This window comes from Candida oxycetoniae (assembly GCF_023343755.2).
Source record: "Candida oxycetoniae strain CBS 10844 chromosome Unknown scaffold23, whole genome shotgun sequence".
Lineage (NCBI taxonomy): Eukaryota > Fungi > Ascomycota > Pichiomycetes > Serinales > Debaryomycetaceae > Lodderomyces > Lodderomyces oxycetoniae.
The window spans coordinates 25,974-48,636 of NW_026055491.1; the positions used below are offsets into that span (position 1 = coordinate 25,974).

At 39.7% G+C, this 22,663-nt stretch overlaps 11 protein-coding genes across 11 annotated transcripts; 3 read left to right on the forward strand and 8 right to left on the reverse strand. All coding sequences in view use genetic code 12, as the record gives it.

Moving 5' to 3' along the window:
• Positions 1 to 4: 4 nt before the first annotated feature.
• KGF56_004859 (uncharacterized protein) lies at positions 5 to 1,822 on the reverse strand (the record flags this gene model as incomplete). Its single annotated transcript, XM_049326341.1, has 1 exon — positions 5 to 1,822. The coding sequence occupies one exon, from the start codon at positions 1,820 to 1,822 to the stop codon at positions 5 to 7; it is 1,818 nt and encodes a 605-aa protein (XP_049178038.1).
• Positions 1,823 to 2,284: 462 nt separating this feature from the next.
• On the reverse strand, positions 2,285 to 3,016 carry KGF56_004860 (uncharacterized protein; the record flags this gene model as incomplete). The annotated part of the gene is made up of 1 exon (XM_049326342.1): positions 2,285 to 3,016. One exon carries the CDS (start codon positions 3,014 to 3,016, stop codon positions 2,285 to 2,287), a length of 732 nt encoding a protein of 243 aa, XP_049178039.1.
• Positions 3,017 to 4,172: 1,156 nt separating this feature from the next.
• On the reverse strand, positions 4,173 to 4,554 carry KGF56_004861 (uncharacterized protein; the record flags this gene model as incomplete). The annotated part of the gene is made up of 2 exons (XM_049326343.1): positions 4,173 to 4,377; positions 4,463 to 4,554. 2 exons carry the CDS (start codon positions 4,552 to 4,554, stop codon positions 4,173 to 4,175), a joined length of 297 nt encoding a protein of 98 aa, XP_049178040.1.
• A 157-nt stretch (positions 4,555 to 4,711) lies between these two features.
• Positions 4,712 to 7,342, reverse strand: SSY5 (Ssy5p; the record flags this gene model as incomplete). The annotated part of the gene is made up of 1 exon (XM_049326344.1): positions 4,712 to 7,342. One exon carries the CDS (start codon positions 7,340 to 7,342, stop codon positions 4,712 to 4,714), a length of 2,631 nt encoding a protein of 876 aa, XP_049178041.1.
• Positions 7,343 to 8,603: 1,261 nt separating this feature from the next.
• On the forward strand, positions 8,604 to 9,971 carry KGF56_004863 (fructose-2,6-bisphosphatase; the record flags this gene model as incomplete). The annotated part of the gene is made up of 1 exon (XM_049326346.1): positions 8,604 to 9,971. One exon carries the CDS (start codon positions 8,604 to 8,606, stop codon positions 9,969 to 9,971), a length of 1,368 nt encoding a protein of 455 aa, XP_049178042.1.
• Positions 9,972 to 10,469: 498 nt separating this feature from the next.
• KGF56_004864 (E2 SUMO-conjugating protein) lies at positions 10,470 to 10,946 on the reverse strand (the record flags this gene model as incomplete). Its single annotated transcript, XM_049326347.1, has 1 exon — positions 10,470 to 10,946. One exon carries the CDS (start codon positions 10,944 to 10,946, stop codon positions 10,470 to 10,472), a length of 477 nt encoding a protein of 158 aa, XP_049178043.1.
• Positions 10,947 to 11,290: 344 nt separating this feature from the next.
• SKI2 (SKI complex RNA helicase subunit) lies at positions 11,291 to 15,109 on the forward strand (the record flags this gene model as incomplete). The annotated part of the gene is made up of 1 exon (XM_049326348.1): positions 11,291 to 15,109. One exon carries the CDS (start codon positions 11,291 to 11,293, stop codon positions 15,107 to 15,109), a length of 3,819 nt encoding a protein of 1,272 aa, XP_049178044.1.
• A 102-nt stretch (positions 15,110 to 15,211) lies between these two features.
• Positions 15,212 to 15,955, reverse strand: KGF56_004866 (uncharacterized protein; the record flags this gene model as incomplete). Its single annotated transcript, XM_049326349.1, has 1 exon — positions 15,212 to 15,955. One exon carries the CDS (start codon positions 15,953 to 15,955, stop codon positions 15,212 to 15,214), a length of 744 nt encoding a protein of 247 aa, XP_049178045.1.
• Positions 15,956 to 16,181: 226 nt separating this feature from the next.
• KGF56_004867 (AAA family ATPase) lies at positions 16,182 to 18,506 on the forward strand (the record flags this gene model as incomplete). The annotated part of the gene is made up of 2 exons (XM_049326350.1): positions 16,182 to 17,037; positions 17,137 to 18,506. 2 exons carry the CDS (start codon positions 16,182 to 16,184, stop codon positions 18,504 to 18,506), a joined length of 2,226 nt encoding a protein of 741 aa, XP_049178046.1.
• Positions 18,507 to 18,835: 329 nt separating this feature from the next.
• On the reverse strand, positions 18,836 to 19,849 carry PEX19 (Pex19p; the record flags this gene model as incomplete). Its single annotated transcript, XM_049326351.1, has 1 exon — positions 18,836 to 19,849. One exon carries the CDS (start codon positions 19,847 to 19,849, stop codon positions 18,836 to 18,838), a length of 1,014 nt encoding a protein of 337 aa, XP_049178047.1.
• A 952-nt stretch (positions 19,850 to 20,801) lies between these two features.
• Positions 20,802 to 22,598, reverse strand: PTC5 (type 2C protein phosphatase; the record flags this gene model as incomplete). The annotated part of the gene is made up of 1 exon (XM_049326352.1): positions 20,802 to 22,598. One exon carries the CDS (start codon positions 22,596 to 22,598, stop codon positions 20,802 to 20,804), a length of 1,797 nt encoding a protein of 598 aa, XP_049178048.1.
• Positions 22,599 to 22,663: the final 65 nt, after the last annotated feature.

A 22,663-nucleotide genomic window follows, 5' to 3' on the forward strand; every position in this document is an offset into this window, starting at 1 on the left:
TTGCTCAACCTCTTTCACTAGCTTTGTAAGCAATAAACCCTTTGAGATTATTCCATGTTTCCTCCATTCTCAACTTCATTAGAGGGTCCTTATTCTTGTCGATTTTTTTACAAACATCTCTCACACAGGGCTCAATTGCTTTAAGCTTTGCCAAGTAGTTCTTGTCAACAAAAATTTCAAAATCATAGGCAAAATCCTTATCTCCAAATATATCATACAAGGAATTGAGTGATTCAATAATTATTTCTAGGCGTATTGGATTTTTTACATCTTCGCATGCCTTGGTAATCGATGTCAATAAAAACTGCGATATGTGATATGTTGTCTCTGTGTTTTCAATCAGGGGCGCAATAGCACCCAATACCCCTAAAACACTGGGAAACAAATCGTAATTCGCGTCATTTTCCTTTAGCAACTTTTCGATTAATGCAGGAGGTATCTTTTTCACTATTAAAGGTCCTTGGCATTTGATAATAGCCCAGATAATGTTTAAACTAGATTTTTCAAAGTGACTATTCAACAAAGTTATCACTAAATCCCAAATCTTGAGCGTCTTTTCATACCACAATAGTGGAATTTTTTCATTACTCAAAAACAACCAGCTCAAATTGTTCAATGCATCTAGTACTTGGTCTTGTAAATTCAATCTTGGTTCTTGCAAAACTGTTTCTAACAACACCGTCAACATCGGTTCAATTTCGTTGAGCAATACATTCTCTATATTTTCAGTCAATCTGATTGGTTCTTCTGGCTCCTCTTCATTAACTGACATGAATTCCAAAATAGACGTGATAATTGCTAACCCATTTTCAATAGCTGAAAGCTTGGTTCGTACTTCGTTGGACACCAGCTCTTTTTCAATTGAATCGGAATGTTTATCTATAGTCTCAACTTGCATATTTGTTTTGTCAACAATATCTAACCGCTTGATTAGTTGCTCCAAATCTATACTAGTCAATATGCGATAAATATTACCCAAAATTGTGCATGATTCCATTTGCTTATTGTCACGCCGAGTTGATAATACTTCGTAATTACTAATCTTTATCCCCTCAAGGTAAACCTTGGCCAAATCGCTATCGCAATTTTCAACAAATGAGCTCAAATCATCCCACTTTTTATAAGCACTTAATTTCTCAATAAACTCTCCAGATTCAATAGAAAACTCATACAAAAACTCCAACAAGGTATTAAACAATTTACTTGATAACTTAAGTTTGCCGCTAATATGGTCTTCAACAAGCTTTAATATCAATTCTAGAACTGGATCGATTTTGGCAAATACCGCTGCGTACAATTGTTCATCACCACTTGCTAAAACTACTACTAGACTCAAAATATTCTCACAGAAATCGTATAAAAGCTGTACTTTCGACTTATCCTTGATTAAAGTATCACTTTCTCGTAGAAAGTTAAACGACTCATTGATCTTGTTCAACGCATTCTCAATAGTTGTCCAAATTCCCTGCCTCCAAAGGTGCTTGGCTACATCGCGTCCTTCTTCAATTCCCAAATTACGTAGTAATCCAAACGCTTCAACTGTAGTTTCGTCATTGGAATCGTTAAGACAAGTCTCCATGACAATTTGTACAAGCCTTTCTTTAAGCAAAAGTTGCCTCATACGTTGATCCTCGGCCAAAACAGTAATGGCTCCAAGAGCCATGGACTTGTCATTGGGTACAGTAGAACGTAATTTATTTAATAGTGGTAAAATTTTCGATTGCCTTGTTGCTTCATCTTTCTTCTTTTCTTGTTGAGAATTCAGTGTTAGTGGATTTAGTCTGGCCTTTTGGTTTCTTTTGCCTTTTCTAAGCTTCCCCATACCGAAATAGTAACTTTTTACCTTGTCAAGTAAGTAAAATATATTCTAGATTGGTACTCCCTATACTTTAATTTTTTTTTTTTTCAACCTCATCGCTCACTCGATGAGGTTGTGGCGCATTAAAGACAATGGGTTCCATTTTTTATTTTATTTTTTTCGCAGCCATTTCCTTCTATAAGGTCAATACGAATACGAAACTTTGCAAAATAGAGGAAAGAACAAACTTATTGGGATGCTATTTATTGAAAAGCTATAAAAGTAATAAGAACCGAAAAATATGTAAGAAAGCCTGGAAGCTTCTCTCAACTAAGCCGCTGCCCCCTCCCCCTCCCAAAATAAAAGCCTTTTGGGAGCGACAAAAATGATGGGAAAAAAAAATAATATCGATGATAATGATGATATAAAAAAAAAAAAACCGATAATAGCACCACCTATTCTTTTTTCTTTGGCAACTGTACCCTTTTAATCATATGACTTGAATACTACTTCAATAATGACAAGTTCAACTTTTCTGGATTTTGAGGTAATTGGAGCATCGTAAACCTTGTAAAGGTAATCATTAAGAGCTGAGTCCCAGAAGGTAGTCTTGCCGTTCAATGCCAATAACCAATTCTTATCTTCCCAAACAATCGAGAACCCTTTGGTGAACAAAGCATCTGGTTGAGTTGGTTTATCAAATTGGAATTGATGATTAGCAACAATCGAACCAATTCTTCCTTTAGAATCTTTCAATATAGTATTCTTTAAAGTATAGACATCCAAACCCTTGTAGTAGTCAACTTTTAAGAATGGGTGGTATGGCTTATAGCCAGGTTTGTAATATTTATCTTTCTTGTCGTCGTCGTCGTCGTCTCCAAATTGCACAGTGTTGTCATCCTCCTCGTCGTCGTCGTCGTCATATTCATCGTCACCACGCTTCCATTTACCTGAATCATGTTTTGGTTCAGATTTCCATTTTGGCTTGTGAGGAGGTTCACAGTACTCTTCATACTCCTTGTGATCGAATTCAAATTGACCATCATTAACTTGGAAAGAGTAGTAAATTTTACCATCGACTTTAACTCCTAATGTAAATACTTTTGGATAATATGGTTTCCAAGGAGTGTAATCGTCATAATCTCCACCACGTTTGATCAAATTGGATTGAGCTACGGCTAATAAACCAAAAGCAGCTAAAGCGGAAGTGAATTTCATGATTTATAGGAACTGTGCGTAATTAGCGAGAAAGCAAGGTTGATCTAGTTCTGGGGATAGAGAAGGGATCAAAAGAGATGTAAAAAACTAAAGAGATTCTGACTCGTTTATATATGGTAAATTGTGTTGAGCAAATAGTTACCTCTTGCTCACTTGATTGTGGACATCTACAGCAGCAATGGATGAAATACCACAGTGGTGGACATCATACAGCAGCAATGGATGAAATACCACAGTGGTAAACATCATACAACAGCAATGGATGAAATACCACAGTGGTGGACATCATACAACAGTAATGGATGAAATACCACAGTGGTGGACATCATACAACAGTAATGGATGAAATACCACAGTGGTGGACATCATACAACAGTAATGGATGAAATACCACAGTGGTGGACATCATACAACAGTAATGGATGAAATACCACAGTGGTGGACGGTTCAGTGATGCATGATATACCACAGTGGTGGATGGTTCCATGTTTGACAATCTCTTTATATACCACATTGGTGGATGACACCAATTCTGCAAAAAAAAATGCTGCACACAAAGGTTGAATCAAGAGCCACAGTATATCTTCAATCTCTAAACTCGAATCTACCATACACATCACAACGTCAAAATCAAAAACCTCTATAAACAACGCTGATGAAAATGACTCTCCCTGACTTGAAAAAAAAATGACATGTAATAGCCACATAAAAATCTTCACCTTCAATCAACAACGAAAAGTCAAAAATGAGGAATATCTCAATACTCAAACAGTGATGTATCTCAATACTCAAACAGTGATATATCTCAATACCCAAACAGTGATGTCATTGCACCATTTTGACAGACGGGTATTCTTCTAATATGGGGTTGCAGATGTGTTCCAGTGTCTCCCTGTTTTTATCATTTAATGGATTTTATATCCCCTATCAAGTGCTCTACTCTATATCAGTGTACTCAGTGTTCCCTTTTTCCAGCACTCAATGATCCCACTTTTTTCCCCCACTGAATCCTTGTTGACAACGCGACGGCTAAATCAGTCTCTCTCTCTCTCTCTCTCTCTCTCTCTCTCTCTCTCTCTCTCTCTCTCTCTCTCCCGTCAGTGTCTGTATAGCCAGTGTGCTCCATTATCTCGCTCCGCTCGATAGTGTCGTGTGTTCAGTTGTCCTTTGTCTCTGGCTGGTTTTTCTTTAAACGTTCTTTTAATTGTTCCAAACTGGCTTTGTCCTCTGAAGAAAAATTGTTCGTTGGATCAACAACGGCATTCCACTTTTGTCGAAGGTCATTCCACGATTTCATCTCCTCCATAGGCTTCTCAATGTTAATATCTTCCCTCAAATTGCCATCCTTGGCTAGCTGTTCACTTCAAAACGTTGGTTAGTATTGATGAAAATGTAAGAGATGGGTCCATGTCTTTCCTCTTTGGTTTTTTCTTTCCCAGTACATACATTATTAAAGGTCTCCAAAAATTAACTCCAAAGTACCATGAAGCAACAATCGCCACACTGGCAACTACGACTTTACCTCCTTTTCCCGACATAAAGTTAACTCCTTCTATTCAACTACGGTTTTCTATCTCCCTCCCTCTTTCTTTACTTGTCTTTTTTTGATCGATGATTTTTCAAGAGAAAAATTTATTAGGCGCCCGACGGTGCAAGCGATGGCTCGCGGCAGAACACGACAACTATTTAACTACTTTAATCTAATTCAATTTCTTCTTTATCGTCTTCATGTTGTACGTCAGATTCGGAACCAAACTCATCTTCTGAATAAGATTGATTTTTTCCTCCTCGTCTTTCTCCGTCTTCTTCTTCTGCGCCAACTACCCCCCACTTTATGCCCGTAACTTCTTCTAAACGAGACAAGATTTCACACATTGGAGTAAACAATCCAAACAGTTTGAACTCTCCGTCATATGAATGTAACATTCCCAACACACCCAACCCGCGGGTGTTTGGCTCGATATCTTGCAACTTAGTCAACACCCAACTTCCGCTATCGCCGCCACTCGCAAATGCAGAATTGTGCTCGCAAGAATTTACAATAAACTCCAGCGAGTGTATAGCACCGTCTTGCCAGTAAACCAACTTTATGCCATTTAAGTTTCCCCGCGTGTATTTGGTTGTAGATCCGTACTTAAAAACTTGTATTCCGTGGTAACATTCCGGTTCGTTGCTTGATGATACTTGCGAATCGACATCTTTTACATTTTCTTTAATTTGCTTTGGGAAATACCTCTTCAAATTAAGAACTTTGCGCACATACAAATTATCCATTATCAAAGCTGAATCATACTCATTGAATTGGACATCGTCTCCCAAATAATTCGATGAACATTTGATCTGCTTATTGACCTTGATGATGGCTATATCCGATAATTTTTTCTCAATGAGCCCGCTCACTTCATTGGGACCGGTGCTGAGATTAATCAACGTTCTTTCGCCCCAAATTATTTGCCCAAATCTCAATTTCGGTAGATTTATCGATACCTTGTGAAAATTGAGGTTACCATTGCTACTGTCCTTGTCCAGTACCTTGACCTCCTTTGCAGGAAACATTGTTTCTAGTTGCTGTAAAACAGATCGATAAGCGACTTTTGCGTCGCTTAATGAATCCTTGACTTTTTCATACTGAGCAGTCAACGCTTGTTTGTATAAGAATATCAATGCAGCTGATGGCGCCGAAATGTTGGGGTATTTCGAAGGGTTATTGGTATCAAGACACACGTGACCACATGAAAGTGCAAATTTGGATGTAACATAACTTTGCAAATGCGGTTGTTCCTTTAGATTGATGCGTGGATAAATATAGCCACCCATAGTTCCTGATGTTTTAATGGTGTTTTCCACAGATATCGATATTGACATTGGAGGCTCTGTTGGATTCACTGGTACTCTGAATGGCAATTTAAACTTTTGAGATAAGGGAACTACTAAGCGGTTCTGGGGTTTGGAAAGAAATCTCGATGGTGCGTGAATGGACGCAGATGTAGCGGCATGCTCAATTTGGTTTTTGGTCACGACAAAATGTATGTCATCGTACAACTCGTGGATATTTTGAATAAATTTGTAATGTGCCTCCTGAGGGTCTGGGTACCCAAAATGTAAACATAGCACTTTCAAACTATCTGAAATCCCTCTCATGATAGGAGCGATAAAAGAGCCATTTTGTTCCTTCACCGTTATAGTTGTTTGAGATATTTTATCCATTATTCGTGTAATTGCTTCTTCATTAGGGAATGCGCCTTTATTTCTATCCCCTATTGCAAAATTCTGCGGTTTGATAACAATGCTTTTCGCTTGCTCGTAATTGTTGCTGTTGTTGAGGATTGCTGCAAAATCATTGAAATGTTTGACCAAAAGCAATCTTAGCTTTATGTAAACGTCTTCTTGCAAGAGGTTGTCATAGTAGTGAAGGTAGATTTTAACAATTTTTCTCAAATTCTTGCTGTTGCGCGTGGTGATTTTGGTACGTATTGGTGGTCCTTTGAAAGCTGCCATAAAGTTCTTGAAACAATCTATCAGGCTGATAACTGCAGTACTTAGATTTATGCTTGAGTTATTGTATTGCAACATGATATAGATGAGGTCCTGACTCAATTGTTGTAGTTTATCCAACATGACCTCCTCGAAGCCTTCTTCATTTGAATTTTTCCTTTTTTCCACCACATTCAACGTCTGCAACGGCTGGCCGAAATCACTATTATTAAGATTGAGTTGTTGCTTGTGGTGTGAACTTTGATAAGAAGATTGTTTTGTAGAGAATGATTGTTTGCTTGAAAATAGTGAGTTTTCGTCTCTTGTTGTAGATGCTGCGTGGATACTAGATGAAATAACTGGGTTCAAGTTTAAATTGGAGTCAAAAACCCCTTCATTTGGTAACCGGTTCATCAGCCTATCGAACATTGGTGGTAACTCTGCTAAAGAGTCTTGTGATTCGCTCGAGTTATTGCTTCTACTCGGTCGAAGTATATCGCTCAAGTTCTTATCGCCATTCCCACTACCACCTTGACCTCGGCCCTGTCCTTGTCCGTGACCTTGTCCTTGTCCGTGACCTTGTCCTTGACCTTGTCCTTGTCCGTGACCTTGTCCTTGTCCTTGTCCTTGTCCTCGGCTATGTCCTCGGCCCTGCCCTTGTCCGTGACCTTGACCTTGACCTTGTCCGTGACCTTGACCTTGACTTTGTCCTCGGCCCTGTCCTTGTCCCTGTCCTTGTCCGTGTCCTTGACCTTGTCCGTGACCTTGACCTTGTCCGTGACCTTGACCCTCACCTCGACCTTGACCCTGACCCTCACCTCGACCTTGACCCGATTTCCAGAACCTCTTCATATTGAGGGCAACAAAAACACAAACTCAGCGAGCTACTCCGCTTCCCTTCCCACTATATCCCCAATCTCTTGTCTTCTCTTCCCTTGTCTTGTCTTCCCTTGTCTTGTCTTCCCATCGCTACCAACTACCATCTGCTACCAACTTGATAATAAAAAAAACCTCACAGGTTCCTGTATATAAGGCTACACATCTGGCAAAGGCTGAAAGGGTAATATTTTTAGTTCAATATGTCAAATTCAAACAGGTGATTTATCTGAGTGTTGGAATCAAGGTGCGTTCTTGTTAGTAACCAATAAACTGGTAACAAGTAAGGGAACACCCCTTGCTGTATATTGTACAAAAAGTAGGGAAAAGAAGGCCGCTATTGAAAAGCGGTAAAACTAAATAGCTTTGAACCTAAGAGCTTTGATGTGGGCCTAATTGATACAGCTAATATTAATCTCATAATCCCGTTTATGCTACTGCAATAACATCTTTATTATACTTGCACCTATACAAAATTTACACTTTTACAAATTTGCACCTATCTTTTTGGCGCCTATTTTTCTGCACGAAATCTTTTAGCTTATAACTTTTCATATTTTGTCTTCCGATTTGTCCCTTTGTAATGTCGTATATCACTATCGAGCGAAGCGAGATAGTGGAACAACACTGGCTCCTAGCACTAGCTCTTAGCACTAGCTGTTAAGAGCCTTGCTTTCTCTTGTGTCGCTATGGCCTTGCTTTCTCTTGTATCGCTATGGCCTTGCTTTTTCTTGTGTCGCTTGTTGCTTCTCCCTCTTTATGTCGTTTTTAATTCTCCTGTTTTTTATGTCGTTTTTGATTCTCCTGTTTTTAATGTCGTTTTTAATTCCCCTGTTTCTTTTATGTCGTCTTTAATTATCTTGTGTCGCTTGGGTGCTTCCATCTCTTTATCTCTTGTTTCTTTTTATGTCGTTTTATGTCGTTTTCTTTTACCCCAAAAATTCCACTAAATAATTTTCATCAATTCAACTAACTTTAAACTTCACCAGAATCACAACTAAAGATCTTCTTTTGGAACGAGTTATTAAGATTTTCTTTTATTGTGGAACTTTAGGAACAGGTTAGTATACACTTGATATTGTAATACATACATTTATATATAGGTATAAGTGACAAGAAGTTTGTCACATTCTGGTAATTGTCCCCCCGGGTCTCCCCACACTTATTCAGTCGCTCACTCAGTTACTCACTCATCTTTACCAAAGCAGAATTTTTTTTTTTTCATTCTTTATTGACAATGCCCGTTTACTCAATATCACATGTGGAAAATGTTAGAATCTGTGTGGTTATGGTTGGTCTACCTGCCCGTGGAAAGTCTCTTATTTCACAAAAGATTGTTCGATACCTATCGTGGTTATCAATAAAGTCAAAGTGTTTCAATGTTGGTAACTATAGAAGGGGAATCGCCAAGGATGCAGTTATCACTGCCGATTTTTTCGATCCACATAACCCCGAAGGGTTGCACTTTCGGAAACAAGCTATTGATGCAGCAATTGTCGATATGATGAGGTGGTTCACCGAAGAAAACGGAGTTGTGGGAATATTGGATGCCACCAATTCTACTCGAAGTAGAAGAAACAAAATCTTGAAAATATGTCGAGAGAACTATATTGAGCCCATGTTCTTAGAAAGCTGGTGCGATGATAAAGAACTTATTCTCCACAATATTGCCGATGTGAAAACAACCTCACCCGATTATGTTACTAGATCAAGTGAATTTGCAACTAAGGATTTCTTGAAAAGAATTGAGCTATACGAATCGATTTACGAAACTTTAGATCCCGCTAAGGATGCTAATTTGACATTTATTAAATTGGTCAATGTCAATTCCCAAATCATCTTGAATCGAATTGAAACTTATTTGGAAAGCAGAATCGTTTACTACGTCATGAATCTACATATCAAACCTAGAAGTATATGGTTATCAAGACATGGGGAATCCCAATTCAACTTGACAGGACAAATTGGTGGCGATGCTGATTTGTCTGAACGTGGGTGGCGATACGCAAAAAAGTTGCCTGAACTTGTTCTCAAATCCTTGGGGGAAGAACACAAGCACACCAACTTAACAGTCTGGACATCAACGCTAAAACGTACTCAACAAACAGCATCGTTTTTGCCCTATAAAAAATTACAATGGAAAGCGCTAGATGAATTGGATGCCGGCGAGTGTGATGGGATGACTTATGAGGAAATCGAAGTTGCATTCCCGGAAGATTTTAAAGCAAGAGACGATAACAAGTACGAATACAGATATCGCGGCGGCGAGTCGTACAGAGATATCGTTATTAGGCTCGAACCTATAATCATGGAATTGGAAAGACAAGAAAATATATTGATTATAACCCACCAAGCAGTGTTGCGGTGCCTTTACGCATATTTTATGAATGTCCCGCAAGAAGAAAGCCCCTGGATGTCTATCCCCTTGCATACATTGATTAAATTAGAGCCTAGAGCTTATTCTACACTTGTAAGTAGGATAAAAGCTGATATTCCCGCAGTTAGCACATATAAGGAAAAAGGCACCTCACAGCTTGGTGAGTCAAAATCAGGAGTCTCAATATCCAAGAGCAGAGATTTGCTAAACACCAATGATGTTGTCTAATGAGATCTCCAAAAAAAAAAAAAAATGAAAAAAACAACGAAAAAGGGAAGTGCCTCGCCTCTTTTATATATATATAATACATTTTTTACTATACAAGTAAAGCACTATTTCCTTCAAAGTCCAAAGACTAATCTGAATTATTACGACACTAGGGAGCAAAGCGAGCTAGTGGAGCAGTATGCCTTCACTTACTCACACTCAATTACGACACTAGGGAGCGAAGCGAGCTAGTGGAGCAGTATGTAGTGTCTCCCCCGCGCCTTCACTTACTCACTTACTCACACTCACTTACTCACACTCACTTACTCACACTCACTTACTCACACTCACTTACTCACACTCACTTACTCACACTCACTTACTCACACTCACTTACTCACACTCGCTCGCTATAGTTAGTGTGCTCCATTATCTCGCTCTGCTCGATAGCGTCGCTAGTGTCGCTATAGTCAGTGTGCTCCACTATCTCGCTCTGCTCGATAGTTCATCCTTCTCTACTTAGTCCACAGACGCATATCTCTTAGCTTGCTCAGTTATCTTCTTCTTATATTGTTCCTTATCCTTTGTAAAAACCTTCCATGCAGGCTCCTGTGCTGGAGACTCGGGGTTCGGTGAATCCAAGAGCTCTTGTATACCTAAAACTATCTGTTTCATCGTAATAGCTGGTTTCCAGTCTAGTTCCTCGTTTAAAATACTCAAACAGATGGTCCCACTTGGATAAACATTTGGATGGTAAAATCCACTTGGGAATTTAATTTTTGGAGGTTTGGATGGATATTCTTCAGGGAAATCTATTTTGATTGGATAAACGCCACCTTCCCAGGGAGTCCCTGCTTTCCCAGGTATCCCAGCAGTCCAACTCTTCAAATCCAAAGATCCATCAGCATTCTTCACCGGCTTAGCATAAAATCCAAATGGATGGTCCTTTCTCCATTGTTTTCGTTCTTCTTGTAATCTTATCTTACAAAGTGACATACCAAGTCTATAGTACAAATTCTATCTATGTGGAAAACCCTTCGGAGGCAGTGGGGGGGGTAAAAAAAAAAAAAGCTATCTTGTTAGTATCTCTACTCCTCTGCACTAATTTATCTCTTTAGGTGTTGATCGATGGATGGGCCTTTAAAAGCTTGGAAAATCATGAAAAGCTTATCGAGAGAAACTTTGTAAAGTAATCTTTTTTCTGTTGTGCATGTGGGCACGACCTGATTTTTTTTTCATTTCATTTCAATTCTCATCCCTCATGATTTGATGGCTAATACATCAATTGCATTAAATTATATGCTGTAAGTTCATAACCATTCATTCAGCAATTAGACTCGATGGCTATAGAAGATGCCGGTAATGACGCTTTTGGTTGTTTAACGGTTGATCCCGAGACTCAGACAAAGTACAAATTCCCAACACTAGCAGGATCTGAAAGGAATCAAAGGATTTTAGATGATTTATTAACACCTACACCCGAGCTTAGTTGGGAGCTCCTTGACCTTGTACAAGAAGTGCCAAGTATTGATAGAAGCAAGATTATTGATCGACTAGTCACCAATCCCACCAGCTTGAACCGGACGAAATTTAGATTCAAGAGATTTGGTATCCAAGGAGAAATTTCAAGTTATCAAGAGGAAGTTGACTTGAGTGCCGTCAACTCATCAGCGTCAACCTCTTTGAGCGTGAATAGAGATTACTCTTCAAAAAGCGAAAGTCTTCGAGGTAAATCTGGTTTTCTACCATTTCAGCCAGGCGGATTGATACAACAAGCATCACAAGACCGCGAGGTTAGGGATGCAGCAGCAAACCTCCACCGTAATGAGTATGGATTGTTTGACATTCCCCCTGGCTTTCTGACAGGCTTGCGTCTAGGAGGCCAAGAAACTCTGTTTGATCTTGAGCAAAAGCAAGAGGGTGGTATTGACGACAACAACGACAACGACAACGACAACGACAACGACAACGAACTAGTTGAGTCCGTGAATAACCATTCGTTGCTGGGGGGTCAAGTAGTCTCTCGTATTGACTCTGCTACCCCTCGTCTTTCTTCTCTTAATCCCCCTTCAGAAATCCCATTCAACGCTGAGGAGATTGAGGGCCTTGTACCGTTTGACTATTCATCGATGAGAGCCGAGGGCAAAAAGGCTCTTGAAAAGAGAACTTGGGCTCATGTTGTTGATTTGGATCACAAAATAGAGGATTTTTACGAGTTGGTGCCCAACATGGCTAGAACATGGCCGTTTGAGCTTGACGTGTTTCAGAAAGAGGCTGTCTTCCACTTGGAACAAGGCGATTCGGTTTTCGTGGCTGCCCATACCTCGGCTGGAAAAACCGTTGTTGCTGAATACGCCATTGCGATGGCAAAGAGGAATATGACAAAATGTATATATACGTCTCCAATTAAAGCTTTGTCGAATCAAAAATTCCGTGATTTCAAAGACACGTTTAAAGACGTGGATGTGGGATTGATTACCGGTGATGTTCAAATAAATCCAGAAGCCAACTGCTTGATTATGACCACCGAGATCCTAAGGTCGATGTTGTATCGTGGTGCAGATTTGATAAGAGATGTGGAATTTGTTATTTTCGACGAAGTTCACTACGTTAATGATATTGATCGTGGTGTGGTTTGGGAAGAAGTTATTATTATGCTACCAGATCATGTGAAATACATTTTGTTATCTGCAACTGTTCCTAATACCTTTGAATTTGCTAATTGGATTGGAAGAACCAAGCAAAAAGACATTTACGTTATTTCCACGTCAAAGAGACCGGTTCCTTTGGAAATCTTTATTTCTGCAAAAAATAAACAATTTAAAGTAGTAGATGCGAATAGGCGGTTCCTTGAAAATGAGTTCAAGAATCACAAAGATCACTTGGAGGCAGGGAAGGTAAAAAAGGGATTACCATCGACCACGATGGGCCTGGGAAGCCGTGGAGGACCAGGTGGCACGGCAAGAGGCCGTAACAGAGGTAATGCAAGACAAAGCACAAGAGGAGCGAGAGGCGGTGCTAGTGGAAGTGGAAGTGGAAGAGGAGGAGGAACCATGACAAATAATCGCGGGAACTTTTCAGGCCCAAGAAGATTCGGAAATGACGGTCCCAATAAGAATACCTGGATAGACTTGGTACATAATTTAAAACTGAATTCCCTTTTGCCAGTTGTCGTATTTGTTTTTTCCAAGAAGAAATGTGAAGAGTATGCTGATTCTTTAAGGACTACTGACTTGTGTAATGCGCGAGAAAAGTCAGAGATCCATATGTTTATTGATCGCGCTGTTGGTCGATTAAAAAAAGAAGACCGGGAGTTGCCGCAAATTTTAAAAATTCGCGAGATGTTAAGTCGTGGTATTGCCGTGCATCATGGAGGTCTTTTGCCTATTGTTAAAGAGTGTATTGAAATATTGTTTTCCAAGACTTTGGTGAAAGTACTTTTTGCAACTGAAACATTTGCCATGGGTTTGAATTTGCCAACGAGAACAGTCGTGTTTAGTTCTATGAGAAAACATGACGGTCGACTGTTTAGAAATCTATTACCGGGGGAGTTCACACAAATGTCTGGGCGAGCAGGAAGAAGGGGACTTGATAAAACTGGTACAGTTATTGTTATGGCCTATAATGAGCCACTATCCCCCACTGATTTCAAAGAGGTGGTTTTGGGAGCTCCCACCAAGTTGCTGTCCCAATTCAGACTTACTTACAATATGATTTTGAACTTGTTAAGAATTGAAGCATTAAAAGTTGAAGAGATGATAAAACACTCGTTTAGTGAAAACTCAACACAGGTTCTATTACCAGAGCATCGGAGAAGATGCGATTTCTTGAGGGGCCAATTGGAAGACGCAACTCTTACCAGTTGCTCAGAATGTGGTCTAAACGGTGTCGAGGTTACTTGTGAGCTTCTCTTAGAATATGAGAACTTGTATGGACAGTGCATAGTGGATATCCACAAATCTCCTATTCTCAAAACGCAATTACTCAGAATCGGAAGGTTAGTTTTTTTCAGAGACAAGAACTCAACTTCTCGCATGGGATTCGTTATTAAGTCAGACAGTGCAACCGATAGTATTATGGTACTTACTTTTGATCATGGACGGGAATACGAGTCAGTTGCAGAGAAATTCAAGCTACCGTATGTTCCTATTACTGATTATCTTTTCAAAAATCTCCCAAAGATAAGATTTAAAGAAGGATTGAGGGCTGTAACTGTACCATACGAAAATGTCTTGTTCATTTGTAAGTATGCATTAAAAGCTTCAATGTTTGAGATACTTGATAACAAACCTTCAGCGGTAGAACAAGCTCGGGAACAAATAAGCATGATTGTTAAGTTACAAAATAATCTTGAAGAGTCTAGTTTCAAACACACAAAACAGTTATCATTGCATGACTTGTGTGTGGCAAAGGACAATCAAGTGGCTAAAATACGCGAAATAAATGCATTCACGTGTCTGAACTTCAAGCAGCATTATCTTGAGTTCAGAAAGCGTTACCTCATCAGTCAAGAGATTGAAGGTTTGCAAAAATTAATATCTGATGAGAATTTGGACTTGTTACCAGATTACGAACAAAGATTACAGGTTTTGGAAACCGTTGGATGTATTGATTCCCAGCATAACGTGGTTCTCAAAGGTAGAGTTGCTTGTGAGATTAATTCAGGTTGGGAATTAATTATAACCGAGCTTGTCTTAAACAACTTCCTTGGTGACTTTGAGTCTGCTGAAATTGTCGCTTTGCTATCATGTTTTGTTTACGAAGGAAGGACGCAAGAAGATGAGCCTGCTATGATCACGCCACGATTGGAACAAGGTAAAAGAAAAATTTTGGAAATTGCAAATAAACTACTAAAAGTGTTTATTGAAAAGAGGGTTTTGCTTACATCAGAGGAAGAGGACTTTGTTGAAAGTAAGCGCTTTGCTTTAGTCAATGTAGTTTACGAATGGGCAAACGGGTTAAGTTTTAACGAGATAATGCAAATGAGTGTTGAAGCTGAGGGTACCATAGTAAGAGTTATTACCAGATTGGACGAAATATGTAGAGAGGTTAAGAATGCGGCGTTGATAATTGGTGACTCGAAGTTGCACTTGAAAATGGCAGAAGCACAAGAAAAGATCAAGAGAGATATAGTGTTTTGTGCATCGTTGTATTTATAAACAGCGAAAAAGATATTAATAATGTTTTGATTATGATAATGATGATGATGATGACGACGATGACGATGACGATGATGATGACGATTATTATACAAGTGAACCTTATGCATTCTTTCGTCTCAAGATATCTATGATACCCCGTTTGCCACTAATTATCTTATCCATAAAATGAAAGAAACTCTCTCTGTGATTAGCGCAGACAATACCGACCATAGTATAGAAACATCCCACAGTAGTGGCATCAAATACTCTTTGCTTTTTCAACTCAAATAACTCTTTACTCAATTGCTCATTCACCAAAAACTCTCTGTTGACAGAAACGCAATTGACAAGCCCGTTTAGCTTCATGAATTCTCTAATCAAAGATTTGCTTGTTGCTGATGAAACTTCAGAGCTTATCTCAAAGCTAGAATTTGATAAATATTTCAAAGTTTTGAATATTTTAAGACGATTGATAATACCGAATTCAAAAGCAGTTTTCCCAACATGCCGTAGCTTCTCTGTATTGTAAAATGTGTTAGTATCACGAGTACATCGGACCTTCATATTGGTTAGTCCCTTGGACATGCAGCTTAATTCTTCGTGCAGTAGCAGTAAAGGATCAAGGTACTCGACAAGTTGACTCATCGGCGGCTGAGGAGTTGACACCAGCTCTAAAAGTTTTTCAGCTAATGATGTAGATATGGCGTCTTGGCAAAACAAGGCATTCGAGTTGATATACAAATCTGGATGTGTCTGCTCTACAATAGGAAAATGGTTCAGGTACGTTGGCTGGCTAACGTAATATTCAGGTGCAAAGTGCGATGGAATAACCTTCGAGTTCGCATTGTAGTTTCTTTGGAACATGACCAGCATTTGCCCCAGGCAAAATCGTACTCTCATCGTCTCTCGTCTCGCCCTTTAGTCTCTAGTCTCATCCGGCTCAACCTATACTCCGAGTTTATCTCTCTCGTTCTCTCTCTCTCTGTCTTTCTCATTTATAAATTTTCATTGGCAAACCTCATCGCGGAATTCTTTTTTTCTTTGGGCCCATCTCAAAAGAACTTTCAAAGAGGAAGATGTAAATCAAGCGATGTCTTCGAAATCAACGTCCAAAAAGAAGGCAGCTTCAGGAGCCGAATCTACGGTGACGAACAATGCTGTTGCGAAAAAGATCAAGGTGCCAAAGTGCTTCATAGTTCGCCCTCATGGTGTAGAGACACCTAAAACTATCGCCAATGTTTACCTTCATCCCGAGATATTCAATGCATTAGAGTTTCGAAACGGACAACTTGTACACATTTGCCCATTATATGGCAAGCCGGGCTTGATTGCCACTGTTTTGCCAAGTAATGATATTACAACTGAAAATGTTATATCCGTATCGCAAAGCTTTAGAAATCTTGGTGGGTTCATTCTAGGTGATCGCATAGAAATTTCCAAATGTGAATGGCAGCCAAAGTATGCTTATGACGTTTTAGTCTATGTTGGTGGTGGTGGTGGTTGTGGTGGTGATGATGATGATGATGACGACAACAACTCGATCTCAATAAAGCGGCTTCTTGAAGATGTGGGACTTATATATCCGGGCTTGAAGATTCAGGAAAGCGGGAAAAAAGAAGTTATAGTGTGTGATGCTGATATTACCATAGACAGCCAAGTGAACTCATTGAGCATTAAAGATACTACGGAAAATGTATCTTCAACAGTATCGCCTCCGTACCTTTTCACATCCCAAACTTTGGTTGAAAGAACTACTACTGAAACCTCACCATCTAGATCAAAGTTCCCCAATCTACCCAGACGATTAACATATTTTGAGATTGGAGGACTTTGCAAACAGATAGAGACTTTAAAGTCAACAATAGAATTGCCATTGCATACTCCAACCTTGTTTTCTGATTTTGGTATTTCCCCTCCAAGGGGCATTCTTTTACACGGCCCTTCTGGTACGGGAAAGAGTATGTTGCTCCGATGCATAGCGAACAACATCAACAATGTACACGTTTTAACTGTCAACGGACCGTCAATAGTTTCTAAATACCTAGGTGAGACTGAAAGTGCTTTGCGAAACATATTCGAAGAAGCCTTCAAGTTTCAGCCTTCCATCATTATTATGGACGAGATTGACTCTCTCGCACCGTCCCGAACCTCAGATGATACTGGAGAAACCGAAAATCGTGTAGTTGCAACATTGTTGACCATGATGGATAGCATTGGCGACAATGGTCAAGTAGTCGTTGTGGGTGCGACGAACAGACCGAATTCTGTTGATATATCTTTGCGAAGACCTGGCCGATTTGACCAGGAAATTGAAATTGGGATACCGGATGCCGATTCTCGTCAAGATATTTTGCAGAAACAGTTTGAAAAAATGAATAAAAACAAGTATGCTTTAACTACAGAGCAGATAGCCGCGGTAGCATCTAAAACGCATGGATATGTTGGCGCAGATCTAGTTGCATTATGTCGTGAGGCAGTCATAAAAGCAATCAATAGGGGGCTAGCTACACAAACACCACAGCAAGAAATCGCGGTGACCTTTGACGACTTGAATGAAGCCTTGACTGAAATACGGCCGTCGGCTATGCGTGAAATATTCTTAGAAACGCCAAAGATTTATTGGTCAGACATTGGTGGCCAGGAAGATCTCAAGCGGAAACTAATAGAGGTGGTGCAACTACCTTTAGAGGCTGCTGCTTCGTTTAGTGCATTAGGCATCAACGCTCCAAAAGGTGTTCTTTTGTACGGTCCGCCGGGGTGCTCCAAGACTCTTACAGCAAAAGCACTCGCAACGGAATCGGGACTAAACTTTTTGGCAGTAAAGGGCCCTGAGATTTTCAATAAATATGTTGGAGAGAGTGAGCGCACAATTAGAGAAATCTTTCGCAAAGCAAAATCGGCGTCCCCATCAATCATTTTCTTGGATGAAATAGATGCAATTGCTGGTGATAGAGATGGCGACGGTACTTCTGCATCTAAAAACGTACTCACTTCTTTATTAAATGAAATCGATGGTATCGAGGAACTCAAAGGCGTTGTAATCATAGGCGCAACTAATAAACCATCACAGATTGACCCAGCCTTGTTGAGACCTGGTCGGTTGGACCGCCATATCTACGTTGGCCCACCTGATTTGGAGGCCAGGCTACAAATATTGCAAAACTGTTGCCGCAAATTCAACTTGGTAGATGTTGATTTGGAGTTGTATGCTCGACTAAGTGCAGGGTGCTCAGGAGCCGAAGTTACTCTTTTATGTCAAGAGGCTGGTCTCAACGCAATTATGGAAAATAGAAATACAAAACATGTTGAAGATAGGCATTTTTCAAACGCATTGAAAGGAATTGCTAGAAACATCACTCTGGAAATGTTAGAGTACTATAAAGATTTTTCAAAAAAGGCAGGCTTGGATAAATAAGTTTGCTTGTTGTGTGTGTGTTAAATATCATTAAAAAATTTAAATACATAATACATAACCTTAGCATATACTATCGAGCAGAGCGAGATAGTGGTGCACGCTGACTCTTAACACTATCAAGCAGAGCGAGATAGTGGTGCACACTGACTCTTAACACTATCAAGTAGAGCGAGATAGTGGTGCACACTGACTCTTAACACTATCAAGCAGAGCGAGATAGTGGAGCAATACTCAGTAGCTTGTTACGACACTATCTCGCTCTGCTCGATAGTGTCTTTAGTCAATGCTGCTCCACTCTCTCGCTTCGCTCGATAGTGTATTAAAGACTTTCATTGTTGTTGACAACTTTCTTGTAAATTTTTTTCCAAATCAGGAGGCAAGTTCTTGTCGTTGAACCCAAATGTATCGGCGGCGCCTTTTCCTGCACCAAGACCTGGTAAAAAGTCGCCTTCCTCGCCGACCAATTCTGATGGTGGTTGTCCTAATTCCTGTAAGGACTCCAAGAGGGAGTTGACTCGATCTCGCTGCTGTTGATTTGAATCACTATAATCATTACTTTCAAAAACCTTTAAAATGTCTATAGTAATTTCGTACTGTTTGTTATAATTATCAAGCTTCAGTTTTTCCAATTTCTCCTTGTTTTCTTCCAAGTACTGCGGGAACTTTTGGTTAAGGTCCTTGATTGGTTCATACAAAACCTCCTTTGAGCTCAACTGTTCCAACATATCCACTAATAACTTGCTCATATCCATATCTCCTCCTCCTAAAGCATTATCCCCCATTCCTGCTAGTAACTGAGTCAAAATATCTTCCGGATTTGTGCCAAGTGAATCATTCTTGATCTTGGAATCAATGTCCTCCCCCGATTTACGTAATCTTTCCATTGTTTCCTTCATTACATATTCGAAATTAGCTGGCTTTGCTGCCTCCCTTTCGGCTTCCTCTCTATGGTTCAATTCAAACTGCTTAACCAAAGTCTCAAACTGCTTTTGAGTTTCGGGATCTTCAATCTTCATGTCTTGGATTAATTCAGCAATCGAGTCTTGGAAATCTTTGCCCAAAGGATCTGTCAGGTTCTCTAAACCTGAATCTTTCCCCCCAGCAGCAGCATTACTGCCTGTGTGAGATTGTTGAGAAGCATCCACTGTAGACCCAGGAGGCTTACTTAGCACGTCGTCTGCAAAGTCGTCTAATAAATCGTCCAAATCGTCGACATCCTCACCATTTGCTAATGGCTGCTTGGTTTGATCCTCCTTATTAGTAGAAGCGTTTGACTCCTTAAGTACATCATCACTTGAAACAGCAACTGCCTCCTTATCGTGTAAGTCTGCTTTGTCTGACATGGCCTACAACACCTGTTTTGCCAATCTGATGTTTTCCTTTTCCTTGTAATTAATATATAATTCACTTTTCTTCTGAAATTTTTTCTTGGGGTTTTAAGCCGAAACTTTTTTTTGTTCCTCGCGTGAAATGACCGCCCCAAAACTCGCCTTTCCACGCCTCCCCTACGAACCAGCATTCCACACCATCGCACCATCTCATACCACTTCTACGCACCTATACCACTTCTACCTCGCACCTATACCACTTTTACCCCACCCCATTTCCTACAACAAAATAACATTATCAAAATTTCGCCTTAACATTTCCACACCTACTTTCTCTCATTCTCTCTCTCTTTCTCTATCTCCCTTTCAATTTAGGGTTGTCATCATGATTTCAATAGATCCTTTTCACTAAATCTGAACTACTATACTCTACATAACATTTTTATACTACTAACCAACTCTGTTTGTCCAGCTGCAAATAATCAAGTTTCTTGCATATAGGGCCTTTCTCTCGATTCGGATAAAGTAGGAGAAAAAATGAAATTTCGCCGCATTTTTACCCCACATCTTCGGGAATAAATTCAACTGGAATTTAACCAAACTTTTCTGTTACAGGAGAAAAAAAGGAGGGAAAAAAAAAAAAAAATGATAAATAACACAACAATGTTGATATATACCTATTACAAGTGTATCGACAATCTTGATTCAGTCTGTGTCTTTTATATACAACTACTAGGGAATAAAATAAAAGGGATAACAAACTCTCTCCTCTCTTCTTTGCTTTTTCGCCTGTTACAACACTATCGAGCAGAGCGAAATAGTCTTTCACTTTACTCTGCAACTCTTTTTCCACTTTACTCTGCAACTCTTTTTCCACTTTACTCTGCAACTCTTATTCTACTCGCTCTGCTCGATAGTCTTTCACTCTATTCTACTCGCTCTGCTCGATAGTGTTGAGCTCCCAAAGTTACAATTTTGGTCTAGAGGAATCAGGTCCACCTGCGGTCGCTTCAGTGTTGATCTCTAGTTTCCCACTTTCATTGACATCTTCGGTAGAGTTATTACCAAAAAAGACAACGGTCACTGTCAAGTCGTCTCTGTATCTTCTTGAGACAGGATTTGGAATTGAAATAATCATCGAAGTTTGTTCCTTTGAACCGCCATTCGATAAAGCATTTCTAATCAAGTGCGTTGAAACATTCTTATCTTGTAATAAGAATCCGCTACCGCCACCGCCTTTTCTAAACGGCTTTTTGCTTGCTTTATCCATAGTAATGTCCTCTACTTCAGGCAACTTATTCTCTCCAACAGTTCCAAAAAAATTCCAAAACGACTTTTGCGGCTTTATCATATTCTCTCTCTCCATCCATTTCACAACAAGCCCCACAATCTCCTCGTTGGTCAACATTTCGTAAAGACCATCACTTGCCATTACCAAAAATTCATTGTTGTCTGGATTAATCTTGGTCGAAGTGATAACAGGCTCAGCAGTCACATATGGCGGCGACAGTAAATGATTTGGTAATCTCTTGCCAAAAAACTGTTTATAAATACGCTCTTGTATAGATGCAGGTAATTTGTACCGGCAGTCGCCAAATGCTCTAGTTGGTTCCAAGCTGCCCAAAACTCTACCATTGCGAATAACTTTGGGCTCGTCGGGATGCTCGCTTATAATTCTGGCCACCTCAGTTGGATTGGTTCCTGTTTGGTCAATACTTAGCTGTCGCACAGTCCAGTGGTTATTCTTAAAAGATCCCAAAATTGCTCGTGAGTCTCCTGTTACAGCAACCTTCAATACTTTGGAATTAGTATCATAAAATGATAGCAATGCACAAGAGCCCGATAATGCCGGCATCAATAGCTCTGCCGCTTTTGCTTTATTACCATCTGTGAGTAGCTTTTCAATGTTTTTATTGACAATCTCATGATCCAACTTTAGAAAACCGTTTTTAATAGCCTGATCAATAGTGGCGCTATTAGGAACATATCGTAAGTTCTCTTCGCCTTGCACTGGCTTGTAAATGGTGCCCAACTCATTAATGACATAGTTGATCATTTGGTCTCTCAATTTGGAACTGGTTGTCCAGCCTCCATGTCCATCAAATACACCAAAAAACATCCAATCTGTCGTTGTTTTTATATTGTTATCCTGCAATATGGGGACTTGGATTATTTCTTCTGCTCTGTCGTCTTCAATCGGCGAATTAGAGGGTAATTGGCAAATGTCGTATCTGAATACTCCCTTTCCTCTATTAACATAATAACTCTCCTCAAATTGTCGCAATTTCCTATCGACTTGCTCCTCGTTCAACAAAAACACTCCTTCTTTGTGCTGCTGGTGACTGATACTATTCTTTTGATGCATAGAAGACGTACTAGTTGAAAACAACTTTTTGTCCTCTAACAACTGTGGAGGCTTTGAAGACAGTGTGCCTGTTATTGAGGACCCCGACCCCGACCCCGACATTTGCGAAGATTGCAGCGGCAACGTATCCAAATTATAATAGTTGGATTGGTTAAATGCAACATATGAGCCAACTATGATTATTCCAGTGACTAGAGCGACATTCTTTCCTTGTTTTCGATACTGCTGCAGCTGTTCATACTTGGGAGCAGCTTGGAAAAGGTTTTTGTAGATGTTTAGCAGTTTTGATGACGCTGTGGAAGTTTTAGATGTCGACGATATCAATCGTTTGGTTAACACCTGGAGCTGCTTATTGGTAACATACAAGAACTTTGGCCTAGCAGACAAGACAAATGACATGATTAACAAAGGTATGTAGGATATATATATTAGGTGTAGTACTACCTCAGTGTCAGCTCGATGTA